Source organism: Scyliorhinus torazame, chromosome 15, assembly GCF_047496885.1.
Source record: "Scyliorhinus torazame isolate Kashiwa2021f chromosome 15, sScyTor2.1, whole genome shotgun sequence".
In the NCBI taxonomy this organism is placed as follows: Eukaryota; Metazoa; Chordata; class Chondrichthyes; order Carcharhiniformes; family Scyliorhinidae; genus Scyliorhinus; species Scyliorhinus torazame.
In genome coordinates this window covers 211,437,534-211,461,592 of record NC_092721.1, presented here as the reverse complement: position 1 = coordinate 211,461,592, position 24,059 = coordinate 211,437,534, and the positions used below count along the sequence as shown (strand labels likewise).

Here is a 24,059-nt window from a genome sequence, read left to right as displayed (position 1 = left end):
AGGGAGGCGCGGACACGGGACTGGCCCAGAAAAGGAGATGGCTAGTCGGCGGGGGGCGGGGGGGGAAGCCCCCCCAATCCGGCTGATAACGTGGAACATGAGGGGCCTGAACGGGCCGGTGAAGAGGGCTCGAGTGTTCGCACACTTAAAGGGACTGAAGGCAGACGTGGTCATGCTCCAAGAGACACATCTGAAGGTGGCGGACCAGGTCAGGTTAAGAAAGGGATGGGTAGGACAGGTATTCCACTCGGGACTGGACGCGAAGAATAGAGGGGTGGCAATATTGGTGGGGAAGTGGGTGGTGTCATTTGAGGCCAAGACTATCGTAGTGGATAATGGAGGCCGATATGTGATGGTGAGTGGTAGGTTGCAAGGGACGTGGGTGGTGTTGGTAAATGTATACGCCCCGAACTGGGATGATGCTGGATTCATGAAGCGCATGTTGGGGCGCATTCCGAACCTGGAGGTAGGAGGACTGATAATGGGAGGGGACTTCAATACAGTGTTGGACCCAGCACTGGACCACTCCAGATCAAGGACGGGAAGGAGGCCGGCGGCAGCCAAGGTGCTTAGGGGGTCTATGGATCAGATGGGGGGAGTGGACCCATGGAGGTTTGCAAGGCCGCAGGCCAGGGAATTTTCTTTTTTCTCCCATGTGCACGAAGCCTACTCCCGGATAGACTTTTTTGTTCTGGGAAAGGGCGCTCAGCCCGAGAGTGGGGGGGACGGAGTATTCGGCCATAGCCGTTTCGGACCATGCCCCGCACTGGGTGGAACTGGAGCTGGGAGAGGAGAGGGACCAATGCCCGCTGTGGCGGCTGGATGTGGGACTGCTGGCAGATGAGGCGGTGTGTGGGAGGGTGAGGGGGTGTATTGAAAGGTACTTGGAGGCCAACGACAACGGGGAGCTGCGGGTGGGGGTGGTATGGGAGGCGTTGAAGGCGGTGATCAGGGAAGAGCTAATCTCCATCAGGGCTCATAGAGAGAAGACAGAGGGCATGGAAAGGGAGAGGTTAGTGGGGGAGATTTTAAGAGTGGACAGGAGATACGCAGAGGCCCCAGAGGAGAGATTACTTGGGGAAAGACGACGGCTCCAGGCGGAGTTTGACCTGTTGACCACAGGCAAGGCGGAGGCACAGTGGAGGAAGGCGCATGGGGCGACGTACGAGTATGGGGAAAAGGCTAGTCGGATGCTGGCACACCAGCTCCGTAAGAGGATGGCAGTGAGGGAAACAGGGGGAGTCAAAGATGGAAGGGGAGCCACAGTTTGGAGTGCGACAAAAATAAACGAGGTATTCAAGGCCTTCTATGAAAAGCTGTACAGATCCCAGCCCCCAGCGGGGGAAGAGGGAATGAGACGATTCCTAGACCAGCTGAGATTCCCGAGGGTGGAGGAGCAAGAGGTGGCTGGCTTGGGGGCACCAATTGGGTTGGAGGAGCTGAGCAAGGGTTTGGGGAGTATGCAGGCGGGGAAGGCCCCGGGACCGGACGGTTCCCGGTGGAGTTCTACAGGGAGTACGTAGACCTGTTGGTCCCGCTACTAGTGAGGACCTTTAATGAGGCAAGAGAGGAGGGGACCCTGCCCCCGACAATGTTGGAAGCAACAATTTCTTTGATCCTAAAGCGGGACAAGGACCCACTGCAATGTGGATCGTACAGGCCGATCTCGCTCCTCAATGTGGATGCCAAGTTGCTGGCAAAAGTGCTGGCCACGAGGATCGAGGACTGCCCAGGGGTGATCCACGAGGACCAGACGGGGTTCGTAAAGGGCAGTCAATTAAACACTGATGTGCGGCGGCTCTTAAACGTGATAATGATGCCATCGGAGGAGGGAGAGGCGGAGATAGTGGCAGCTATGGACGTGGAGAAGGCCTTTGACCGAGTAGAGTGGGAATACCTCTGGGAGGTGCTGCGTAGGTTTGGGTTCGGGGGAGGGTTTATCAGTTGGGTTAAGCTCCTTTACAGAGCCCCAGTGGCGAGTGTATTGACAAATCGGCGGAGGTCGGAGTACTTTCGGCTGTACCGAGGGATGAGGTAGGGGTGCCCCCTGTCCCCCCTGTTGTTTGCATTGGCGATCGAACCCTTGGCCATGTCATTGAGGGAGTCTAGTAAATGGGGGGGGGGTGGTCCGAGGGGGAGAAGAGCATCGGGTGTCGCTTTATGCGGATGACCTGTTGCTGTATGTGGCGGATCCAATGGAGGGGATGGTGGAGGTCATGCAGACTCTAAGGGAGTTTGGGGAGTTTTCGGGCTATAAGCTCAATGTAGGGAAGAGTGAGCTCTTTGTATTACAGGCAGGGGACCAAGAAAGAGGGATAGGGGATCTACCGCTGAGGAGGGTGGAGGGGAGCTTTCAATACCTGGGGATCCAGAGAGCCAGGAGTTGAGGGGCCCGACATAAACTGAATCTGACGAGGTTGGTGGAGCAAATGGAGGAGGACTTCAAAAGATGGGACATGTTCACGCTCTCGCTAGCGGGTAGAGTGCAGTCGGTCAAAATGGTGGTCTTTCCGAGGTTTCTGTTTGTGTTTCAGTGACTTCCCATCGCGATCACCAAGGCCTTTTTTAAGAGAGTAGTTAGGAGTATTATGGGGTTTGTGTGGGCGAATAGGACCCCGAGGGTAAGGGAGCCTCGGTGTGGTCCCCGATCAGGGGTAACCACCGGTTTGTCCCGGGGAAGATGGACGGGGGGTTTCAGAGCTGGCATTGGGCGGGGATTAGAAGAATGGGGGACCTGTTCATTGACGGGACGTTTGCGAGCCTAGGGGCACTGGAGGAGAAGTTTGAGATACCCCCGGGAAATGCCTTTAGATATATGCAGATGAGGGCGTTTGTGAGGCGACAGGTGAGGGAATTCCCGTTGCTCCCGGCACAAGAAATTTAAGACAGGGTGATCTTGGGTGTATGGGTCGGGGAGGGCAAGGTGTCGGCAATACACCAGGAGATGAAAGAGGGGGAATCGCTGGTAGAGGAGCTGAAGGGTAAATGGGAGGAGGAGCTGGGGGAGGAGATTGAGGAAGGTCTGTGGGCTGATGCCCTAGGTAGGGTTAATTTCTGCTCCTCGTGTGTCAGGCTCAGCCTGATACAATTTAAGGTGGTCCACAGAGCGCACTTGACGGGGGCGAGGTTGAGTAGGTTCTTTGGGGTGGACAGATTTGGAAGGTGCTCAGGGAGATTGGCGAACCATGTCCATATGTTTTGGTCATGCCCGGCACTGGAGGGGTTCTGGAGGGGAGTGGCGGGAGCAATATCTCAGGTGGTGAAAGTCCAGGTCAAGCCAAGCTGGGGGCTAGCAATATTTGGAGCAGTGGACGAGCCGGGAGTGCAGGAGGCGAAAGAGGCCCTTTGCGTCCCTAGTAGCCCGGCGAAGGATCTTGTTAATGTGGAAGGAGGTGAAGCCCCCCAGCGTGGAGGCCTGGATAAACGACATGGCTCGGTTCATAAAGCTGGAGTAGATTAAGTTTGCCTTGAGAGGGTCTATGCAGGGGTTCTACAGGCGGTGGCAACCGTTCCTAGACTATCTCGCGGAGCGTTAGAGGAAGGTCAGTCAGCAGCAACCTAGCGGGGGGGGGGGAATGGGGGATTGCCTGGGAGGGTGGATGAGCAAGAGATAACATGAAGGGTTGGGGAAACTGGCACGTGCGGGAGAGAGCCATTGTACAAAGCTATGTAACATATCATTTTACCATGTATATATCTTGCTCTGTGCGATTTCTTGTTATTTTGTTACGGGGAGGGGTTATTGTTTGTACGGGTGAAAAATTGTGTTAAAAAGCTTTAATACATATATTTTTTTAAAATAAAAAAAATTTAAATCACCAGGATCGATTTACAGTCTTTAGATTACAAAGAGAGATTCATACACCTCCTGGCTGTGACTGCAGCTATCCAGCTCTCAAAACGGAACTAAAACAGCAAACAGCCTAAAACGAAAGTAAAAAGCTGACAGACAGCCCAGCTCCACCCACTCTCTGATATCACTGCAGTAATAAACACCCATTTCTTAAAGGTACTCTCACTACAGATATTTATATACACACCCATTTATAAACACCCATTTCTTAAAGGTACTCTCACATGACACCTCACCCCCCAAAAAAATAAACCATCAACTTCAAGATGGTTTCATTTTTCACCTTTTCACCATTCTTTAAGAAATGCACACAGTAAATATACTTTCTCATTTCAAAAAACAACATACGCAAACAGGTATAATAATATAGTCCATTGTTTTTTCCTCCTTCCTCCAACTGGAATCCTTCTTGATTGACAGTCTCTTTGAACAAGAAGGTCTCTGCACGATCCATCCATTTCTCTACGCCTCGGCATTTCTCTTTAAAGTCAGATACTTTAGTTCAATCTGATCGCAGAGTCCCTTGTAATTCTCCAACACATGAGCATTGGTTATCACAGCTTTCAGAGGGCAGCACGGTGTCACAGTGGTTAGCATTGCTACCTACGGCGCTGAGGACCCGGGTTTGAATCCCGGCCCTGGGTCACTGTCCGTGTGGAGTTTGCACGTTCTCCCCGTGTCTGTGTGAGTTTCACCCCCACAACCCAAGTTGTGCAACTTAGGTGGATTGGCCATGCTAAATTGCCCCTTAATTGGAAAAAATAATTGGGTACTCTAAATTTATAAAATTAATTTTTTTTAAACATCACAGCTTTCAGGCAGTCAAATGCATGTTGAAACTCCACTGTCCACTGAAATTTTCGACGTTTCTTCAGCAAGTCCATCAGTGGAGCCACCACGCTACCAAAACTTTGCACAAATGTTCGATCAAATCCACTCATGCCAAGAAATTGCATTATTTCCCTTTGTCTTGAAGGTACCGGAAACTCCTCCAGGAAAGTGACTCAGGCTTTTCCAAATTCACTTTTGGCTAGGTTTATCACCAAACCCGCCTCCTGAAGTCGATCGAATAACTCCATCAAATGTTTTAAATGTTCTTTCCATGTCTGGCTGAAAATTACCAGATGGTCGATGTACACCGCACAATTGGGTAATCCTGAAACAACTTTGTTAGTTAATCGTTGAAATGAGGCTGGGGCGTTTTTCATTCCAAATGGCATAACCTTGAATTGGTAAATGTCACCTGGAGTCACAAAAGCTGAAATCTCCTTCGCCCTTTCGGATAAAGGTACCTGCCAGTAACCTTTAAGTAAATCCAGTTTGGAAATAAAAGCTGATTGTCCCACTTTCTCAATTCAATCCTCCAAACCTGGGATAGGACAAGAGTCCGTTCTTGTAACTGCATTAACCTTTCTATAGTCCACACACAACCTTTGGGTACCGTCTGGTTTAGGTACCATCACTGTGGGTGAGCTCCATTGGCTGCAACCCACTTCAATTATGCCATTTTTAAGCATACTCTCAATCTCTTTGTTAACCTGTGCCAATTTTAAAGGGTTAAGTCTATATGGATGTTGTTTAATTGGAACAGTATTTCCCACATCAACATCATGTATAGCCATTTTAGTGCTTCCCAATTTATCTGCACAAACTTGCCCATGTGATATCAATAACTCTTTCAGGTCAGTCCGTTTTTCCTCTGGAAGGTAACACAACAATTTATCCCAATTTTTAAGAACATCCTCGTTTTCCAATTTAATTTGAGGTATGTCAAATTCACAGTCATCTGGGTTTGGTTCATCACTTTGAGTTAGAATCATTAAAACCTCCTTTTTCTCTCCTTCCCTTTCAAAGTACCTTTTAAGCATATTCACATGACACACTCGGTGAGTCTTCCTTCTATCTGGTGTTTTTACCACATAATTCACCTCACTTAATTTCCTTTCAATCTGATAAGGTCCACAAAACCTAGCTTTTAAAGGTTCCCCTACCACTGGTAACAACACTAAAACTTTATCCCCACTGGCAAAACTACAAACTTTGGATTTCTTGCCGCTACCCGTTTCATCACATTTTGTTCAACTTTCAAATGTTGTCTAGCGAATTCACCTGCTCTATTTAATCGTTCCCTAGAATTTGACACGCAATCCAATAATGTAATTTCCGATTTCTCACCACCAGTTTCTCCTTAATCAATTTAAGTGGTCCTCTTACCTCATGACCAACAATTAGTTCAAAAGGACTAAATTTGGTTGACTCATTAGGTGCATCCCTAATTGCAAACAATACGAATGGAATTCCTTTATCCCAATCTTCTGGATAATCTTGACAATAAACCCTCAACATTGTCTTTAATGTCTGATGCCACCTTTCTAATGCTCCCTGCGATTCTGGATGGTACGCAGTTGATTTAAATTGTTTTATTTCTAAGCTATCCATAACTTCTTTGAATAACTTGGAGGTAAAATTTGATCCTTGATCCGATTGAATTTCTGTGGGTAGTCCATATCTAGTAAAGAATTTAAGTAACTCCTCCACAATCTTTTTAGCTGTAATATTACGTACTGGAATGGCCTCTGGAAACCTAGTAGACACATCCATTATAGTCAAAAGATATTGATTCCCACTTTTCGTTTTAGGGAGCGGTCCTACGCAATCAATTAGGACCCTTGTAAAAGGTTCCTCAAATGCTGGAATGGGTATTAAGGGCGCTGGTTTTATCACTGCTTGAGGTTTCCCTATCACTTGACATGTGTGACATGATTGACAAAATTTAACTACATCTTTATGTAGTCCAGGCCAATAAAAATGTTTCTGGATTTTAGCTTGAGGTTTCCTTATTCCCAAATGACCTTCCACTGGTACCTCGTGTGCAACTCGCAACACCTCCTTTCTATACCCTATCGGCAATACTACTTGATGAACTTCTGCCCACTTTGCATCCGCCTGCATATGTACAGGTTTCCATTTTCTCATCATGACATCACTTTTACGGTAATAACACTCTGGTGTACACACAGATTCCTCTTCCGTATATGCTTTCTGATATATCCGTTTTATTTCTACATCTTTCTGTTGTAATTCCGCCAATTTTCCTGAGCTAAAAATATCCGCCTCATCCTCCACCTGTTCTTGTTCTTTTTCAACCATCTGATCAAAAATCGTTTCTGATAATTGCACTTCAACTTCTTTGATTTCTCCTCTTGTCTTAACTTGTGACTTTGCGACCTTGTTACTACACAATTAGGAAAAATCCCAGGATATTCGTCCTTCAACAATTCAGTTGTTTGATTTTCGTTTCTGATAATTGCATTTCCACTTCATCCTCACTCTTTGATTTCTCCTCTTGTCTTAACATGTGACTTTGCGACCTTAGAACATAGAACATTACAGCGCAGTACAGGCCCTTCGGCCGTCGATGTTGCGCCGACCTGTGAAACCACTCTAAAGCCCATTCACACTAGTCCCTTATCGTCCATATATCTATCCAATGACCATTTGAATGCCCTTAGTGTTGGCGAGTCCACTACTGATGCAGGCAGGGCATTCCACGCCCTTACTACTCTCTGAGTAAAGAACCTACCTCTGACGTCTGTCTTATATCTATCTCCCCTCAATTTAAAGCTATGTCCCCTCGTGCTAGACATCACCATCCGAGGAAAAAGGCTCTCACTGTCCACCCTATCCAATCCTCTGATCATCTTGTATGCCTCAATTAATTCACCTCTTATCCTTCTTCTCTCTAATGAAAACAGCCTCAAATCCCTCAGCCTTTCCTCATAAGATCTTCCCTCCATACCAGGCAACATTCTGGTAAATCTCCTCTGCACCCTTTCCAATGCTTCCACATCCTTCCTATAATGCGGTGACCAGAATTGCACGCAATACTCCAAATGCGGCCGCACCAGAGTTTTGTACAGCTGCAACATGACCTCATGGCTCCGAAACTCAATCCCTCTACCAATAAAAGCTAACACGCCGTACGCCTTCTTAACAACCCTCTCAACCTGAGTGGCAACTTTCAGGGATCTATGTACATGGACACCGAGATCTCTCTGCTCATCCACACTTTGTTACTACACAATCCGGAAAAATCCCAGGGTATTCGCCCTTCAACACTTCAGTTGTCTGATTTTCTACTGGCTTATCAACCACAGTAGGCATCGCTCCCACCTGCGATCCAGCTATATCATTACCCAAGATAAACTGTATTCCTGGACAAGATAGTTTCTCTATTACTCCTACTACCACTTCACCACTCTTCACTGGACTTTCCAACCTTACCTTATATAACTGAACACTACTCCTCTCACTCTGAATTCCACATATTACCATCTTTCCTGGCAACATTCTTTCCAAACTACATAACTCCTCATCTCTTACCATTAAAGATGGACTAGCTCCCGTATCTCTTAAAATTGTGACTTCTTTACCTACTTCTCCTGATACACATGAGTAAACTTTACCCACACAAATAAATTCTTCAAAGAGATCTGGCACCTTATTATCAATCACCTCTGGACAGGCTGTACAATATTTTGCACCTCCTTCACTTCACTTGGGCTTTCCTTTACCACTTTAACAAACCCCACTGTCTTATCCTGTTTTACCACATCAGCCTTCCCAGTGCTTTTCTTCAACCACCAACACTGTGACTTTACATGGCCTAGTTTATTACAGTGAAAACATTTGAAACTTTTCATTTCTCTTCCACCCTCCTGGATTTCTTTTTTAATCTGAGGTACACTCTCTTTATTGTCTCCCATCAGATCACCTTTACCTTTACCACTTGAGTATTTCTCATGTCCCCAGGTTCTATCGCTCACAGCCTGAAACTGATGTCGGAAACCAATCTTTGATTTATGAACTAATTCGTAATCATCTGCCATTTCCGCTGCTAATCTCGCAGTTTTAACCCTCTGTTCTTCCACATGAGTTCTCACTACATCGGGAATTGAATTTTTAAACTCCTCCAAAAGTACAATTTCTCTGAGAGGTTCATACGTTTTGTCTATTTTCAAAGCCCTTATCCACCTATCAAACTTACTCTGTTTGATCCTTTAAACTACATGTATGTTTGACCAAATTCTTTCCTTACATTTCTAAACCTTTGTCTGTCGGCTTCAGGCACTAGTTCATATGCACCTAAGATGGATTTTTTCACCTCCTCATATGTCCCAGATACCTCCTCCGGTAGTGATGCAACACTTCACTAGCCCTACCTACCAGCTTTGTTTGAATCAGTAATACCCACATGTCCTGTGGCCATTTCATTTGTTTAGCTACCTTCTCAAATGAAATGAAAAAGGCTTCTACCTCCTTTTCATCAAACCTTGGCAATGCTTGGACATATTTAAATAGATCCCCACCATCTTCGACTATGACGCTCTTTATCACTATCCTCATCACTATCCGACTGTATGGTTCCCTTTATGTCTGCCAATTTTAACAGACTGTCATGTTTCATGGTCATTTTCCGAAGTTCAAACTCTCTCTCTTTATCTTTTTCCCTGATCTGCATCTCCCTTTCTCTTTCGTTTTGTTCTGCTAGGGCTATTCTTTCTTTTCTACTTTCTTCTCTCTCCTTTTCTTTTTTCTCTCTCTCTCTCTTTCATTTCCCTCTCTATCTCTTTCATATTCAAGCTGCTTTAATTCTTTCTCATGTTCCATTTGTTTAATTGCAACTGAATTTTTGCCATTTCCAATGAGTCAAACTGTATCTCAGGCAACTTTAAATGCTTAGCCACCGCCATAATTACCTCATCTTTTCGCATTTTGTCAGGTAATGTTAATTGCAATGTTTTTGCCAAATCTAACAGTCTGCTTTTAGTCTCTGTCCGTAAGGTACTGCGTGTGACCGTCTCCACCCCCAAAAACTTCAGAGCCTCTGAAAAAGCCATTGTCCACAACACACTCCCTACTTAAACTGAAATACCACACCTGAAAAGCAACCACAAAATGCTCACCCCTCACTGTCTTTAAGTTCATTAAGCCAATCCAATCGATAGACTTTTATCCCCCTCGAGCCCCCAATTTGTTATGGGCCAGGGTTTAGAGAACCCCAAAGTGTATCATGGAGTTCACCTGACCCACAACTTTTACTAGATTGTGGTATGGGGAGCACACGGCCCACTCTACAGGTGTGGTACAGCAGAAATGGAAAAGTATTTTTTAAAGCAAAACAAGGTGTATTCTATAAACTCAAGTTGACCTTTTTAAAACATACAGTGAACATCTTAGCAACCATCAATTCAAATACAACCCCAAAGACAACAACACTAAGTAATCCTTTAAGCTTTCCTTTTAACATCCATAACGACCTAAAACACCTTTTACCAGAAGCACATCAGGTTAAAGTCACTACTGTTATTAGTTTTAAATCACCAGGATTGATTTACAGTCTTTAGATTACAGAGAGAGATTCAGACACTTTCTGGCTGTGACTGCACACCCTGCAGCAAACAGCCTGAAACGAAAGTAAAAAGCTGACAGACAGCCCAGCTCCACCTACTCTCTGACATCACTGCAGTAGTAAACACCCATTTCTTAAAGGTACGCTCACATGACATGGTCGCTAATGGTAAGTATGTGATAGTGAGTCCTTGGCAGGTACTTTGGAAGTTATGGTAAAAATCTCTGGGATGATGTGGCATTTATTAAGGGTTTGCTGACCTCTATCCCTGCTTTGGATACACACCAGTTTGTTTGGGGGAGGGAGGGGGACCCGAAATCGAGGCCTAAATCTCTGGCTGCCGGGGTGGGATTGGACTCGTGGAGATTCCTGCACCCACACAATCGGGAATTCTTGTTTTCCTCACACAGGCCCGAGGTCTACTCAACGATAGATTATTTTTGTTGGGTACGTCTCTGTTCCCAGGGGTCAGAAAGGTGAAGTGTTCGGCGATAATGATCTCTGACCACACTCCGCATTTGTGGACCTCGAGCTGGAGACAGATCACATCCAGCACGGTAGCACAGTGGCTAGTACGGAATTTGCACCACTTGATTGGGTGAAGGCGAAATGGGAGGAGGAGTTGGGACCCATCCTGGATGAGGATGTGTGGAATGAGGCCCTTTGTAGGGTGAATTCCACCTCCTCTCGCGCAGGGCTCAGCCTGATCCAGCTCATGGTGGTTCACGGAGCTCATCTCACCCGGAGCAGCATGAGTGGGTTTTGTGCTGAACTGGAGGACAAGTGTGAGCGATGTTCTCGTGATCTCGCCAATCATACCAACATGTTCTGGTGGTGTCCAAAGATGGTGAGCTTTTGGGCCTCCTTCTTCAGCACCATGTCAGCGGTTCATGAACGTCAATCTGGAGCCTTGTCCATTGGTGGCTGTTTTTGGGGTGTTGGACTCGGCAGGGCTGCAGGCCGGGGTGAAGGTGGATGCGCTCGCCATTGCCTCGCTGATAGCCCGGAGGCGAGTTCCGCTGGGACGGAGAGCATCCTCTCTGCCTGGAGGCTAGCTTGGTTCAGTGACATTATGGGCCTTTTATACCTGGAAAAGTACAGCGTGAGGGGATTGGCGGAGCGATTTGACCTCCGGTGGGGGCCATTTATCTCATACTTGGAGAGTTACTTACCGTCAGCTTTTAGTGGGGGGAATAGGGTTTGGTTGTGGGACTAGGGGGGCTATGGGGGGGGGGGGGGCGGTGCAGTTGGATGAAGCTGTTGCTGCTTGTTTTTCTTTTCCTCCGATCTTTTGTGTGATTGGCACGACAATGTACCACGTTTGAACCAGTTTCAGAATTGTGCTGCAGTTTAGATCGTGGGTGTTATCTATGAAACCTTTAATAAAATATTATTTACAAAAAATACAAATCCATTCCCTCAAGCATCCATCGTTCAACCATTGGCGGCCGTGTCGTCAGCAGCTCAAGCTCTGGAATTCCCTCCCTAAACATCTCCACCTCTCTCTTTCTCTCTGCACCTTCAGGACGCTCCTTAAAACCTAGCCCACTGACTGAAGTTTGGGTGTCCCATTCTAATACCCGGGTCTCCTTTTATGGCTCAGTGTCATATTTAGTTTGATGATTACTCCTAGAAACATAGAAAAAGTAGGAGCAGGAGGAGGCCTTTTCGCCATTCCTCACCATCATGGCTGATCATCCAACTCAATAGCCTAATCCTGCTTTCTCCCCATAGCCTTTGATCCCCTTCACACGTAGTGCTATATCTAACTGCTTCGTGAAACTATACAATTATTTGGACTCAATTACTTCCTGTGGTAACTTATTCCACAGGCCCAAAACTCTCTGAGTGAAGGAATTTCTCCTCATCTCTGTTCTAAATTGTCTAATAATAACAATAATCTTTATTGTTAACAAGTAGGTTTACATTAACACTGCAATGAAGTTACTGTGAAAAGCTCCTAGTCGCCACACTCCGGCGCCTGTTCTACCCCGTATCCTCAGACCGTGATCCCTGGTTCTGGACACACCCACCATCGGGAACATAAGAACATAAGAACTAGGAACAGGTGTAGGCCATCTGGCCCCTCGAGCCTGCTCCGCCATTTAATGAGATCATGGCTGATCTTTGTGGACTCAGCTCCACTCTCCGGCCCATACACCATATCCCCAAATCCCTTTATTCTTTAGAAAGGCATCTATCTTTTTCTTAAAAACGTTTAAAGAAGGAGCCTCAACTGCTTCACTGGGCAAGGAATTCCAGAGATTCACAACCCTTTGGGTGAAGAAGTTCCTCCTACATTCCGTCCTAAATCTACTTCCCCTTATTTTGAGGCTATGCCCCCTAGTTCTGCTTTCCCCGACCAGTGGAAACAACCTGCCCGCATCTATCCTATCTATTCCCTTCATAATTTTATATGTTTCAATAAGATCCCCCCCGCATCCTTCTAAACTCCAATGAGTACAGTCCCAGTCTACTCAACCCCTCGTCATAATCTATTCCCCTCAACTCTGGGATCAACCTAGTGAATCTCCTCTGCACTCCCTCCAGTGCCAATATTTCTCAGGTAAGGAGACCAAAACTGAACACAATACTCCAGATGCGGCCTCACCAACACCCTATACAATTGCAGCATAACTGCCCTAGTCTTGAACTCCATCCCTCTAACAACGAAAGACAAAACTCGATTAGCCTTCTTAATCACCTGTTGCACCTGCATACCAACTTTTTGCGACTCGTGCACCAGCACACCCAGGTCCCTCTGCACAGCAGCATGTTTTAACATCTTACCGTTTAAATAATAATCCATTCTGCTGTTATTCCTCCCAAAATGGATAGCCTCACACTTGGCAACATTCAATTCCATCTGCCAGACCCTAGCCCATTCACCTAGCCTATCCAAATCCTTCTGCAGACTTCCGGTATCCTCTGCACTTTTTGCTTTACCACTCATCTTAGAGTCGTCTGCAAACTTTGACACATTGCACTTGGTCCCCAACTCCAAATCGTCTATGTAAATTGTGAACAACTGCGGGCCCAACACTGATTCTTGAGGGACCCCACTAGTTACAGGTTGCCAACCAGAGAAACACCCATTTATCCCCACTCTCTGCTTTCTGTTAGTTAACCAATCCTCTATCCATGCTACTACTTTCCCCTTAATGCCATGCATCTTTAGTTTATGCAGCAAACTTTTGTGTGGCACCTTGTCAAAGGTTTTCTGGAAATCCAGATATACCACATCCATTGGCTCCCCGTTATCTACTGCACTGGTAATGTCCTCAAAAAATTCTACCAAATTAGTCAGACACGACCAACCCTTTGTGAACCCATGCTGCGTCTGCCCAATGGGACAATTTCCCTCCAGATGCCCCGCTATTTCCTCCTTAATGATAGATTCCAACATCCTTCCTGCATCTACCCTGTCCAGTCCTGTTAGAATTTTATAGGTTTCTATGAGATCCCCCCTCATTCTTTTGAACTCCAGCGAATACAATCCTAACTGATTCAATCTTTCATCCTACGTCAGTCCCGCCATCCCTGGAATCAGTCTGGTAAACCTTCGCTGCACTCCCTCGAGAGCAAGAACATCCTTCCTCAGAGAAGGAGACCAAAACTGAACACAATATTTCAGGTGTGGCCTCACCAAGCTCCTGTATAATTGCAGCAAGACATCCCTGCTCCTGTACTCGAAATCTCTCGCAATGAAGGCCAACATACCATTTGCCTCCTTTACCGCCTGCTGCACCTGCATGCTTACCTTCAGCGACTGGTGCACAAGGACACCCAGATTTAGTTGCACGTTTCCCTCTCCTAATTTATGGCCATTCAGATAATAATCTGCCTACTTGTTTTTGCAACTAAAATGGATAACCTCACATTTCTCCACATTTTACTGCATTTGTCATTCATTTGCCCACTCGCTCAACTTGTCCAAATCACACTGAAGCATCTCTGCACCTCCTCACAGCTCACCCTCCCACCCAACTTGGTATCATCTGCAAATTTGGAGATAAGACAATTTGTTCCCTCATCAAAATCATTAATATATATTGTGAATAGCTGGGGTCCCAGCACCGATCCCTGTGGTACCCCACTGGTCACTGCTGCCAATTTGAAAAGATCCGTTAATTCCTACTCTTTGTTTCCTGCCTGCCAACCAGTTTTCTATCCAGCTCAATATACTGCCCCAATCCAATGCGCTTTAATTTTACACCCTAATCTTTTTGCGGGACTTTGTCAAAAGCCTTCTGAACGTCCAAATAAACCACATCCGCTGGCTCCCCCTCATCAACTTTGCTAGTTACATCCTCGAAGATTTCCAGTAGATTTGTCAAGTATGATTTCCCCTTCATCAATCCATGCTGACTCTGTCCGATCCTGCCACTGTTTTCTAAGTGTTTTGCTGTAACATCTTTCAGAATGGATTCTAGAATTTTCCCCACTACTGACGTCAGGCTGACTGGTCTATAATTCCCTGCTTTCTCTCTCCCTCCCTTTTTAAATAGTGGAGTTACATTAGCCACCCTCCAATCTGCAGGAACTGGCCCAGAGTCTATAGAATCCGAGAAGATGACCACCAATGTATCCACTATTGCCAGACCACCTCCTTAAGCACTCTGGGATGTAGATTCTCAGGCCCTGGAGATTTATCTGCCTTCAATCCCATCAATTCCCCCAACACCATTTCTCTACTGATATTGATCTCCTTCAGTTCCACCCTCTCACTAAACCCTGTGTCCCCCAACATTTCTGGTATCTGATTTGTGACCTCATATGTGAAGACAGAACCAAAGTCGGTGTTTCGTTGCTCAGCCATTTCTTTGTCCCTATTAGACATTCCCCTGTTTCTGACTGTAAGGGACCTATATTTGTCTTCATGTAGCCATCTGGGATGGCCACTTACAAAAGGAAACATGGCCACTTACAAGGGAAGTATGGACACTTGCAAAGAATCACGGGAAAGATGGCCAATGCAGGATCCAGACGAACTCCGAGCATAAGTGTATATTTGCCACTAGATAACCAGACACGATCGAAACCCCCAGCCGATTTGCATTCTAATGGCCCATTTCCCCAGAACAAAGGACTTGTACTCGGGTATCTGTCCAGACTCATTTGCGCCACTCCCTTCACCCAGGAAGCCCAAACAGCCAAGGTCAATGACCACTCAGGACACGCCCAGCCATCAAGGCACCCGCCCCTTTATTGGCTAAAATTGAAGGCAGTAATGGAAGCCTGCCGAATTATTGGGTCCAAGGCTAAGGACCGCCCAAAAGAGCGCGAAACCCCCGAAGGATAAAGAGAGACACTGTCATGTGTTCAGTCTCTTTTGGCCCTGGCACACCGGCACTCTCTTGGCCCCAGCTTGTGCCCAAAAGCCAATTGCAGCACCACCACCAGAAGCAAGTTCAAGACCAATGATCGCTACCAGATGGATGAGCCCAGCAGCAACAAAGTCACTTCTCCAGATCCAGCCACTCCAGATCCGAACAAAGGCCTTGTTCCTCTGCCAAAGCCGGGTGCCTGACGTTAAGTACAGGTTGTTGTAGTGTTCGGTGTAATTTAGCTTGCAGTGTTTTTATGTTGCATGTGTGAGTTAATCTTGTGTGTAAATAAACTATTATTGAACTTGAACTAACCAACTGGTTGTTGGGTCTTTGATCGATAACCAGCTAAACCTTGTGGTGGTATCATTTCATACCTGGCGACTCTGCAAAGCAATATTATCATTAATAACTGTCATATCAGTATCCAGTTAAAAGGAGCAACATTATTGGCAACATTATCCAATCTTTTTCTCTTCACGTACCGATAGAAACGTTTAGTCAGTTCTTCTGTTCCCTGCAAGCTTACTTTCGTACTCTATTTTCCCTTCTTAATCACTCCCTTGGTCCTTCTTTGCTGAATTCTAAACAGCTCCCAATCCTCAGACCTGTTGTTTTTCTTGGCCAATTTATATCTAAATTCCCTAATTCCCCTTGTAAATCATGGTTTGGCCACCTTTCCCATTTTACTTTTGTGCCAGACAGGAATAAACAATTGTTGCAGTTCCTCCATGCGCTCTTTGAATGTTTGCCATTGCCTATCCACTGTCATCTCTTTAAGTAACTCTCCCCAATCGATCAAAGCCAACTCACGCCTGATATCATCGCAGTTTCCTTTGTTGATATTCAGGACCCTGGTCTCCGCATCACTCTCCACCTTGATGAAAAATTCTATCATATTATGGTCACTCATCCCCAAGGGATCTCGCACAACTAGATTGCCAATGATTCCGTTCTCATTACCCAGCCTGTTCTCTAGTTGGTTCCTCAATGTATTGATCCAGAAGATCATTCTGCATACTCTCCAGGAATTCCTCTTCTATGATATCGTGGCTAATTTGATTTCCCAGTCTATATGCAGATTAAAATCACCCATAATTTATAGTTGTTCCTGCATCTCTAATTTCCTGTTTAATGTCATTTCACTGCAGTTTGGGGGTCTAAAAGATGCCCACCAATGTTTTTTGCTCCTTGTTGTTTTTCAGCTCTACCCACACAGATTTCGCATTGTCAGAGCTAATATCCTCCCTCACTATTGTGTATATTTCGTCCTCAACCAGAAATGCAACCCCACCGCCCTTTTCTTTTTGTCTGTCTTTCGTAAATATTGAGTATCCCTGTACATTCAGTTCCCACCCCTGGTCACCCAGCAGCCATGTCTCCATAATCCCGACTGTATCATCCCTGTTCACATCTATTTGTGCGGTTAGTTCATCCACTTTCTTGCGAATAGTCTGCCATTCAGGCACAAAGCCTTGAAGCTTGTCCATTTCACATTTAGCACTGTTGCTTCACAGCTCCAGGGTACCAGGTTCGATTCCCGGCTTGAATCACTGTCTGTGCGGAGTCTGCACGTTCTCCCCGTCTGCGTGGGTTTCCTCCGGCTGCTCCGGTTTCCTCCCACAGTCCAAAGATGTGCAGGTTAGGTAATTTGGACATTCTGAATTCTCCCTCTGTGTACCCGAACAGGCGCCGGAATGTGGCGACTAGGGAATTTTCACAGTAACTGCATTGCGGTGTTAATGTAAGCCTACTTGTGACACTAATAAAGATTATTATTATTAGTCCTGCTCCCAATATTTTACACTGTGACCCTGCTTGATCTGGCTCTTGGTTTATTTGCCCATCACTTTTCTGGGAAGCACTTTGGGATGTTTTATTTCAACTGGCATTAGGATTGGATACACATTCATGATGCGTTTTCTTCATTGCTGTGTTAGTTAATGAGGGCTAGTCACCAACAGATTTTACCACAGTGTTGTTCATAATCCACTCAGTCGTCACCTCATCTACCTGACAAACATCCACTCCCTCCTCCATCAACACACAGTAGCAGCAATGTGTACCATCTACAAGATGCAGTGTAGCAACTCATCAAAACTTCTTCATTAAAGCTGCGAAATGAAGTCAATTTGTTGTCTGTTGTTCACTCTTACCTATTAGAAGTTCAAGCAGGGATTCCGAGTCATCCCAGGTTGTCTGCAGCTTCACCTGAATGTCCAGGGCAGCAAATAAATCAGCTTGTGTCCTGTGGCAGAAAACTCAGAATTACATTCTTGCAGTACAGAAAGCACCATACTGTCCATCAGGTCAGTACCTGTTCTGCACAGTTCCTCATACCCTTTGATAAGACTGCCTTCTTATATCTGATATTATGGCTCCCCCTTCACCTGGGTGGGAGGGGGCGGAATAGAGGTGGTATGTTTGAGATTGAGGTTTGAGTTGGAACAAAGAGATTCTGAATGATGAGATCTACGAGTGACTTACCAGTGATAGGGGTGTGCCTGTACCCAGCTCCTGTAGTGCTGTCGGTGGAGTAGGATTGAGTGCAGGGCAGCGAGGAGAACGAGGCGCTCTGCTTTGATTGTGTCACCCAGTTTGATCTGAGCCTGAGAGTACGACCGTCTCAAGGTGTTTTGTAGCATCGATGGCGTCTCAATCACCAGCTTTGTCATGCATCGCCTCAATATTCCTGTAACAAATCATCAGATGGGGTCAGTGCCTGGGGTCACAGGTTCAAACCCAGGGCATGAGGGAAAAGACACAAGGGGAAAGAGGGGGGAGTATGAAAAGAAACTGGCAGCTACAGTCTGGCATGTAAATAGTATAAAGCTGGTACAAGGAGCAGTATTCAGGATAGAATTGGGCAGCACGGTAGCACAGTGGTTAGCACTGTTTCTTGACAGCTCCAGGGTCCCAGGTTCGATTCCCCGCTGGGTCACTATCTGTGCGGAGTCTGCACGTTCTCCACGTGTCTGCGTGGGTTTCCTCCGGGTGCTCCCGTTTCCTCCCACAGTCCAAAGATGTGCAGGTTAGGTGGATTGGCCATGATACATTGCCCTTAGTGTCCAAAACGGTTAGGGGGGGGGGGGTTACAGGGATAGGGTGGAGGTGTGGGCTTAAGTGGGGTGCTCTTTCCAAGGGCCGGTGCAGACTCCATGGGCCGAATGGCCTCCTCCTGCACTGTAAATTCTTTGATTCTATGAATTAGTAGTCACATGGAAAAACACAAGTTGATTAGAAAGAGCCTACATGGATTTCTAAAGGAGAAATCATGTTTAACCAGCTTGCTGGAGAATTTGGAAGAGGTAATAGAGAGGGTCGATGAGGGTGATGTTGTTGGTGTGGTGTATTGGATTTTCAGAAGGTATTTAATACAGTGTGTTGTGGGCCAGGGTTTAGAAAACACCATTATGGAGTTGACCTGACCTATAAGTGTTTATTGAATTTGGCTGGGATGAGCAGACGATCCTGCCTTTCAGGTGATAGTCAATAGACTTCTTAGGCACTTTTAATCAAAAAAACAAGCTTTATTCTAAGAATTTAGTTAAAATCTGTATAAACACACAGCAAGAATTTTTATCAACTCCAAACATAAAGACCCCGCACAGCTACAGTAATCTATGTATAACCCTTAATAAATTCCCCCTTAACTGTTCCAATTCACTAACAAAATCCAAGTAAAACCAGAAACCCCTTTTCAAAGGTGTGGCCCAGCAGACGGCACTCTCACTGCCTTAAGACTTGCTATTGATACTCTGTTCCCCTTCTCAAACAGCAGATTTCAATTCCTTCCATAAAGCAATGATCTCTTTTGAGTTAACGTTTCGAGTCCGATGACTCTTTGTCAAAGCTTTGACAAAAAGTCATCGGACTTGAAACGTTCGCTCTTTTCTCTCCCCACAGATGCTGCCAGACCTGCTGAGACTTTCCAGCATTTTCTCTTTTGTTTCAGATTCCAGCATCCGCAGTAATTTGCTTTTATCTCTTTTAAGTTATCAAGCAGTCTGAAACAGCTTTTAAAACGAAGACAGAGAAAAAACACTTTTTTCAACCTGTGACATTCAAACCAGTCCAAACTCAAAGCGAAAGTAAAAACTCAGAGCCACAGCCCAGCTCCACCCACACAATGACATCACTGAAGCCATGTGATTAGACAAAAACCTTTCTTAAAGGGACACTACCCCCAAGGAAAGAAATAAACCATCAACTTCAAAGACGGTTTAATTTTTCATCTTTTCACTTGCCAATTAATAACAATTGACAATAAACATACATTTATTTAAAATAAAACAGGCAAACACTGATAATAATTCAGTCCATTTCGGTTCTTTGCCTTCCTGCAGCTGGAATCGCTCTCGATTGATAGTCTCTTTGGACAATAAGATCTCTGCACAATCCATCCATTCCACACGCCTCGGCATCTTTCTTTAAGGTCAGATACTTCCATTCAATCCGATCACAAAGCCTCTTGTAATTCTCCAACACAGGAGCAGTGGTTAACACAGCCTTCAGACTGCCAAATGCCTATTGGTACTCCGCCGTCCCCTGAAATTTGCTGCGCTTCTTCAGCAAGTCCGTCATTGGAGCGACCACGCTGCTAAAATTCGGCACAAATGTACGGTAATATCCCCTCCTGCCAAGAAATCTCATTATTTCCCTTTGTGTCGAGGGTATTGGAAACTCCCCAATAACCTTTAGTTTCACATCCCGTGGATTCATTTGACCCTGTCCAATTGTATGGCCAAGGAACGTGATTTGGGCTTTTCCAAATTCGCTTTTGGCTGGGTTTACCACCAAACCTGCCTCCTGAAGTCAATCGAATAACTCCAGAGATGCTTCAAATGTTCTTTCCATGTCTGACTGAAAATTACCAGATTGTCTAGAGATACCTCACAATTGGGTAATCTTGAAATGACTTTATTAGTTATCCGTTGAAATGTGGCTGGGGTGTTTTTCATACCAAATGGCATAACTTTGAATTGGTATATACCATCTGGAGTCACAACAGCTGAAATCTCCTTTGCCCTTTTGGATATGGGTCCTGACAGTAAATCTAGTTTGGAGATGAAAGCTGATTGTCCCACCTTCTCGATGCAATCCTCCAAACGTGGGGTAGGATCAGAGTCTGTTCTTGTAACTGCATTGACCTTTCTATAGTCCACACACAACCGTTGGATACAGTCTGGTTTTGGTACCATCACTGTGGGTGAGCTCCATTGGCTGCAATCCACTTTAATTATGCCATTTGTAAGCATACTTTCAATTTCGTTTTGAACCTGTGCCAATTTTAAAGGGCTAAGTCTATATGGATGTGGTTTAATTGGAACAGCATTTCCCACATCTACATCATGTACAGCCATTTTCGTACATCCCAACTTATCTCCACAAACTTGCCCATGTGATATCAATAACTCTTTCAGGTCAGTTTGTTTTTCCAATGGAGGGTAACTCAGCAATTTATCCCAATTTTTAAGAACATCCTCATTATCCAATGTAATTTGAGGAATGTCAAATTCAGAGTCATCGGGATTTGGTTCTTTATTTTGAGTTAGAATTACTAAAACCTCCTCCTTTTGCTCTCCTTCCCTTTCAAAGTACCTTTTAAGCATATTCACATGACACACTCGGTGAGTTTTCCTTCTATCTGGCATTCTTAGCAAATAATTCACCTCACTCAATTTCCTTTCAATCTGATAAGGTTCACAAAATCTTGCTTTTAAAGGTTCATGTACCACTGGTAATAATACTAAAACTTTATCTCCACTGGCAAAACTACGAACTATGGATTTCTTGTCCGCTACCCGTTTCATCACATGCTGTGCAACTTTTAAATGTTGTCTAGCCAATTCACCTGCTCTCTTTCATCATTCATCAGTGACACCACTGTTTAAAAAAGGAGGTAGGCAGAAAGCGGGTAATTATAGGCCAGTGAGCCTAACTTCGGTAGTAGGGAAGATGCTGGAATCTATCATCAAGGAAGAAATAGCGAGGCATCTGGATGGAAATTGTCCCATTGGACAGACGCAGCATGGGTTCATAAAGGGCAGGTCGTGCCTAACTAATTTAGTGGAATTGTTTGAGGACATTAACAGTGCGGTAGATAACGGGGAGCCAATGGATGTGGTATAGCTGGATTTCCAGAAAGCCTTTGACAAGGTGCCACACAAAAGGTTGTTGCATAAGATAAAGATGCATGGCATTAAGGGGAAAGTAGTAGCATGGATAGAGGATTGGTTAATTAATAGAAAGCAAAGAGTGGGGATTAATGGGTGTTTCTCTGGTTGGCAATCAGTAGCTAGTGGTGTCCCTCAGGGATCAGTGTTGGGCCCACAACTGTTCACAATTTACATCGATGATTTGGAGTTGGGGACCAAGGGCAATGTGTCCAAGTTTGCAGATGACACTAAGATAAGTGGTAAAGCAAAAAGTGCAGAGGATACTGGAAGTCTGCAGAGGGATTTGGATAGGCTAAATGAATTGGCTAGGGTCTGGCAGATGGAATACAATGTTGACAAATGTGAGGTTATCCATTTTGGTAGGAATAACAGCAAAAGGGATTATTATTTAAATGATAAAATATTAAAACATGCTGCTGTGCAGAGAGACCTGGGTGTGCTAGTGCATGAGTCGCAAAAAGTTGGTTTTCAGGTGCAACAGGTGATTAAGAAGGCAAATGGAATTTTGTCCTTCATTGCTAGAGGGATGGAGTTTAAGACTAGGGAGGTTCTGCTGCAATTGTATAAGGTGTTAGTGAGGCCACACCTGGAGTATTGTGTTCAGTTTTGGTCTCCTTACTTGAGGAAGGACGTACTGGCACTGGAGGGTGTGCAGAGGAGATTCACTACGTTAATCCCAGAGCTGAAGGGGTTGGATTACGAGGAGAGGTTGAGTAGACTGGGACTGTACTCGTTGGAATTTAGAAGGATGAGGGGGGATCTTATAGAAATATATAAGATTATGAAGGGAATAGATAGGATAGATGTGGGCAGGTTGTTTCCACTGCCGGGTGAAAGCAGAACTAGGGGGCATAGCCTCAAAATAAGGGGAAGTAGATTTAGGACTGAGTTTAGGAGGAACTTCTTCACCCAAAGGGTTGTGAATCTATGGAATTCCTTGCCCAGTGAAACAGTAGAGGCTCATTCATTAAATGTTTTTAAGATAAAGATAGATAGTTTTTTGAAGAATCAAGGGATTAAGGGTTATGGTGTTCGGGCTGGAGAGTGGAGCTGAGTCCACAAAAGATCAGCCATGATCTCATTGAATGGTGGAGCAGGCTCGAGGGGCCAGATGGCCTACTCCTGCTCCTAGTTCTTATGTTCTTATGTTATTATTCCCTAACATTTGAACAGTATTTCAATAATGTAATTTCAGACTGCTCACTCACCAATTTCTCCTTCATCAATTTAAGTGGTCCTCTTACCTCCTGACCAAAACTTTATTCAAAAGGACTAAATTTGGTTGACTCATTAGGTGCATCCCTAATTGCAAACAGTACGAATGGAATTCCTTTATCCCAATCCTCTGGATAATCTTGACAATAAGCCCTCAACATTGTCTTTAATGTCTGATGCTACCGTTCTAACGCTCTCTACAATTCTGGATGGTATGCAGGTGATTTAAATTGTTTTACTCCTAAGCTATCCATAACTTCTTTGAATAACCTTTGAGGTAAAATTTGAACCTTAATCCGATTGTATTTCTTTTTTTAAATATAAATTTAGAGTACCCAATTCATTTTTTCCAATTAAGGGGCAATTTCGCGTCGCCAATCCACCTAACCTGCACATCTTTGGGTTGTGGGGGCGAAACCCACCCAAACCCAGGGAAAATGTGCAAACTCCACACTGACAGTGACCCAGAGCCGGGATGGAACCTGGGACCTCGGCGCCATGAGGCAGCAGGGCTAACCCACTGTGCCACCGTGCTGTCCCCGATTGTATTTCTGTGGGTAGTCCATATTTATAAAAAATTTAAGTAACTCCTCCACAATCTTTTTAGCTGTAATATTGCAGACTAGAATGGCCCCTGGAAACCTAGTAGGCACATCCATTATACTCAAAAGATATTGATTTCCACTTTTCGTTTTAGGATGCGATCCTACGCAATCAATTAGGACCCTTGCAAAAGGTTCCTCAAATGCTGGGATGGGTATTAAGGGCGCTGGTTTTATCACTGCTTGAGGTTTCCCTATCACTTGACATGTGTGACATGATTGACAAAATTTAACTACATCTTTATGTAGTCCAGGCCAATAAAAATATTTTTGTATTTTAGCTTGAGTTTTCCTTATTTCAAATGACCTCCTATTGCTACTCACACCACCTCCTTTCTATACCCAACCAGAAATACCACTTGATGAACCTTTGCCCACTTTTCACCCGCCTGCATATGTAAAGGTCTCCATTTTCTCATTAAGACATCATTTTTAAGATAATAACATTCTGGTATACACTCATATTCCTCT

At 45.1% G+C, this 24,059-nt stretch overlaps 1 protein-coding gene across 1 annotated transcript in view; it reads right to left on the bottom strand.

The window, feature by feature from the left end:
* Positions 1-24,059, bottom strand: part of LOC140391348 (dynein heavy chain domain-containing protein 1-like) — a 479,751-nt gene that overhangs the window by 30,128 nt on the left and 425,564 nt on the right. The window contains exons 18-19 of the mRNA XM_072475926.1: positions 18,080-18,284; positions 17,749-17,840 (exon numbers count right to left, since the gene is read on the bottom strand). Coding sequence (XP_072332027.1) covers positions 17,749-17,840; positions 18,080-18,284 — 297 coding nt within the window. The remainder of the gene's footprint in view (positions 1-17,748; positions 17,841-18,079; positions 18,285-24,059) is intronic.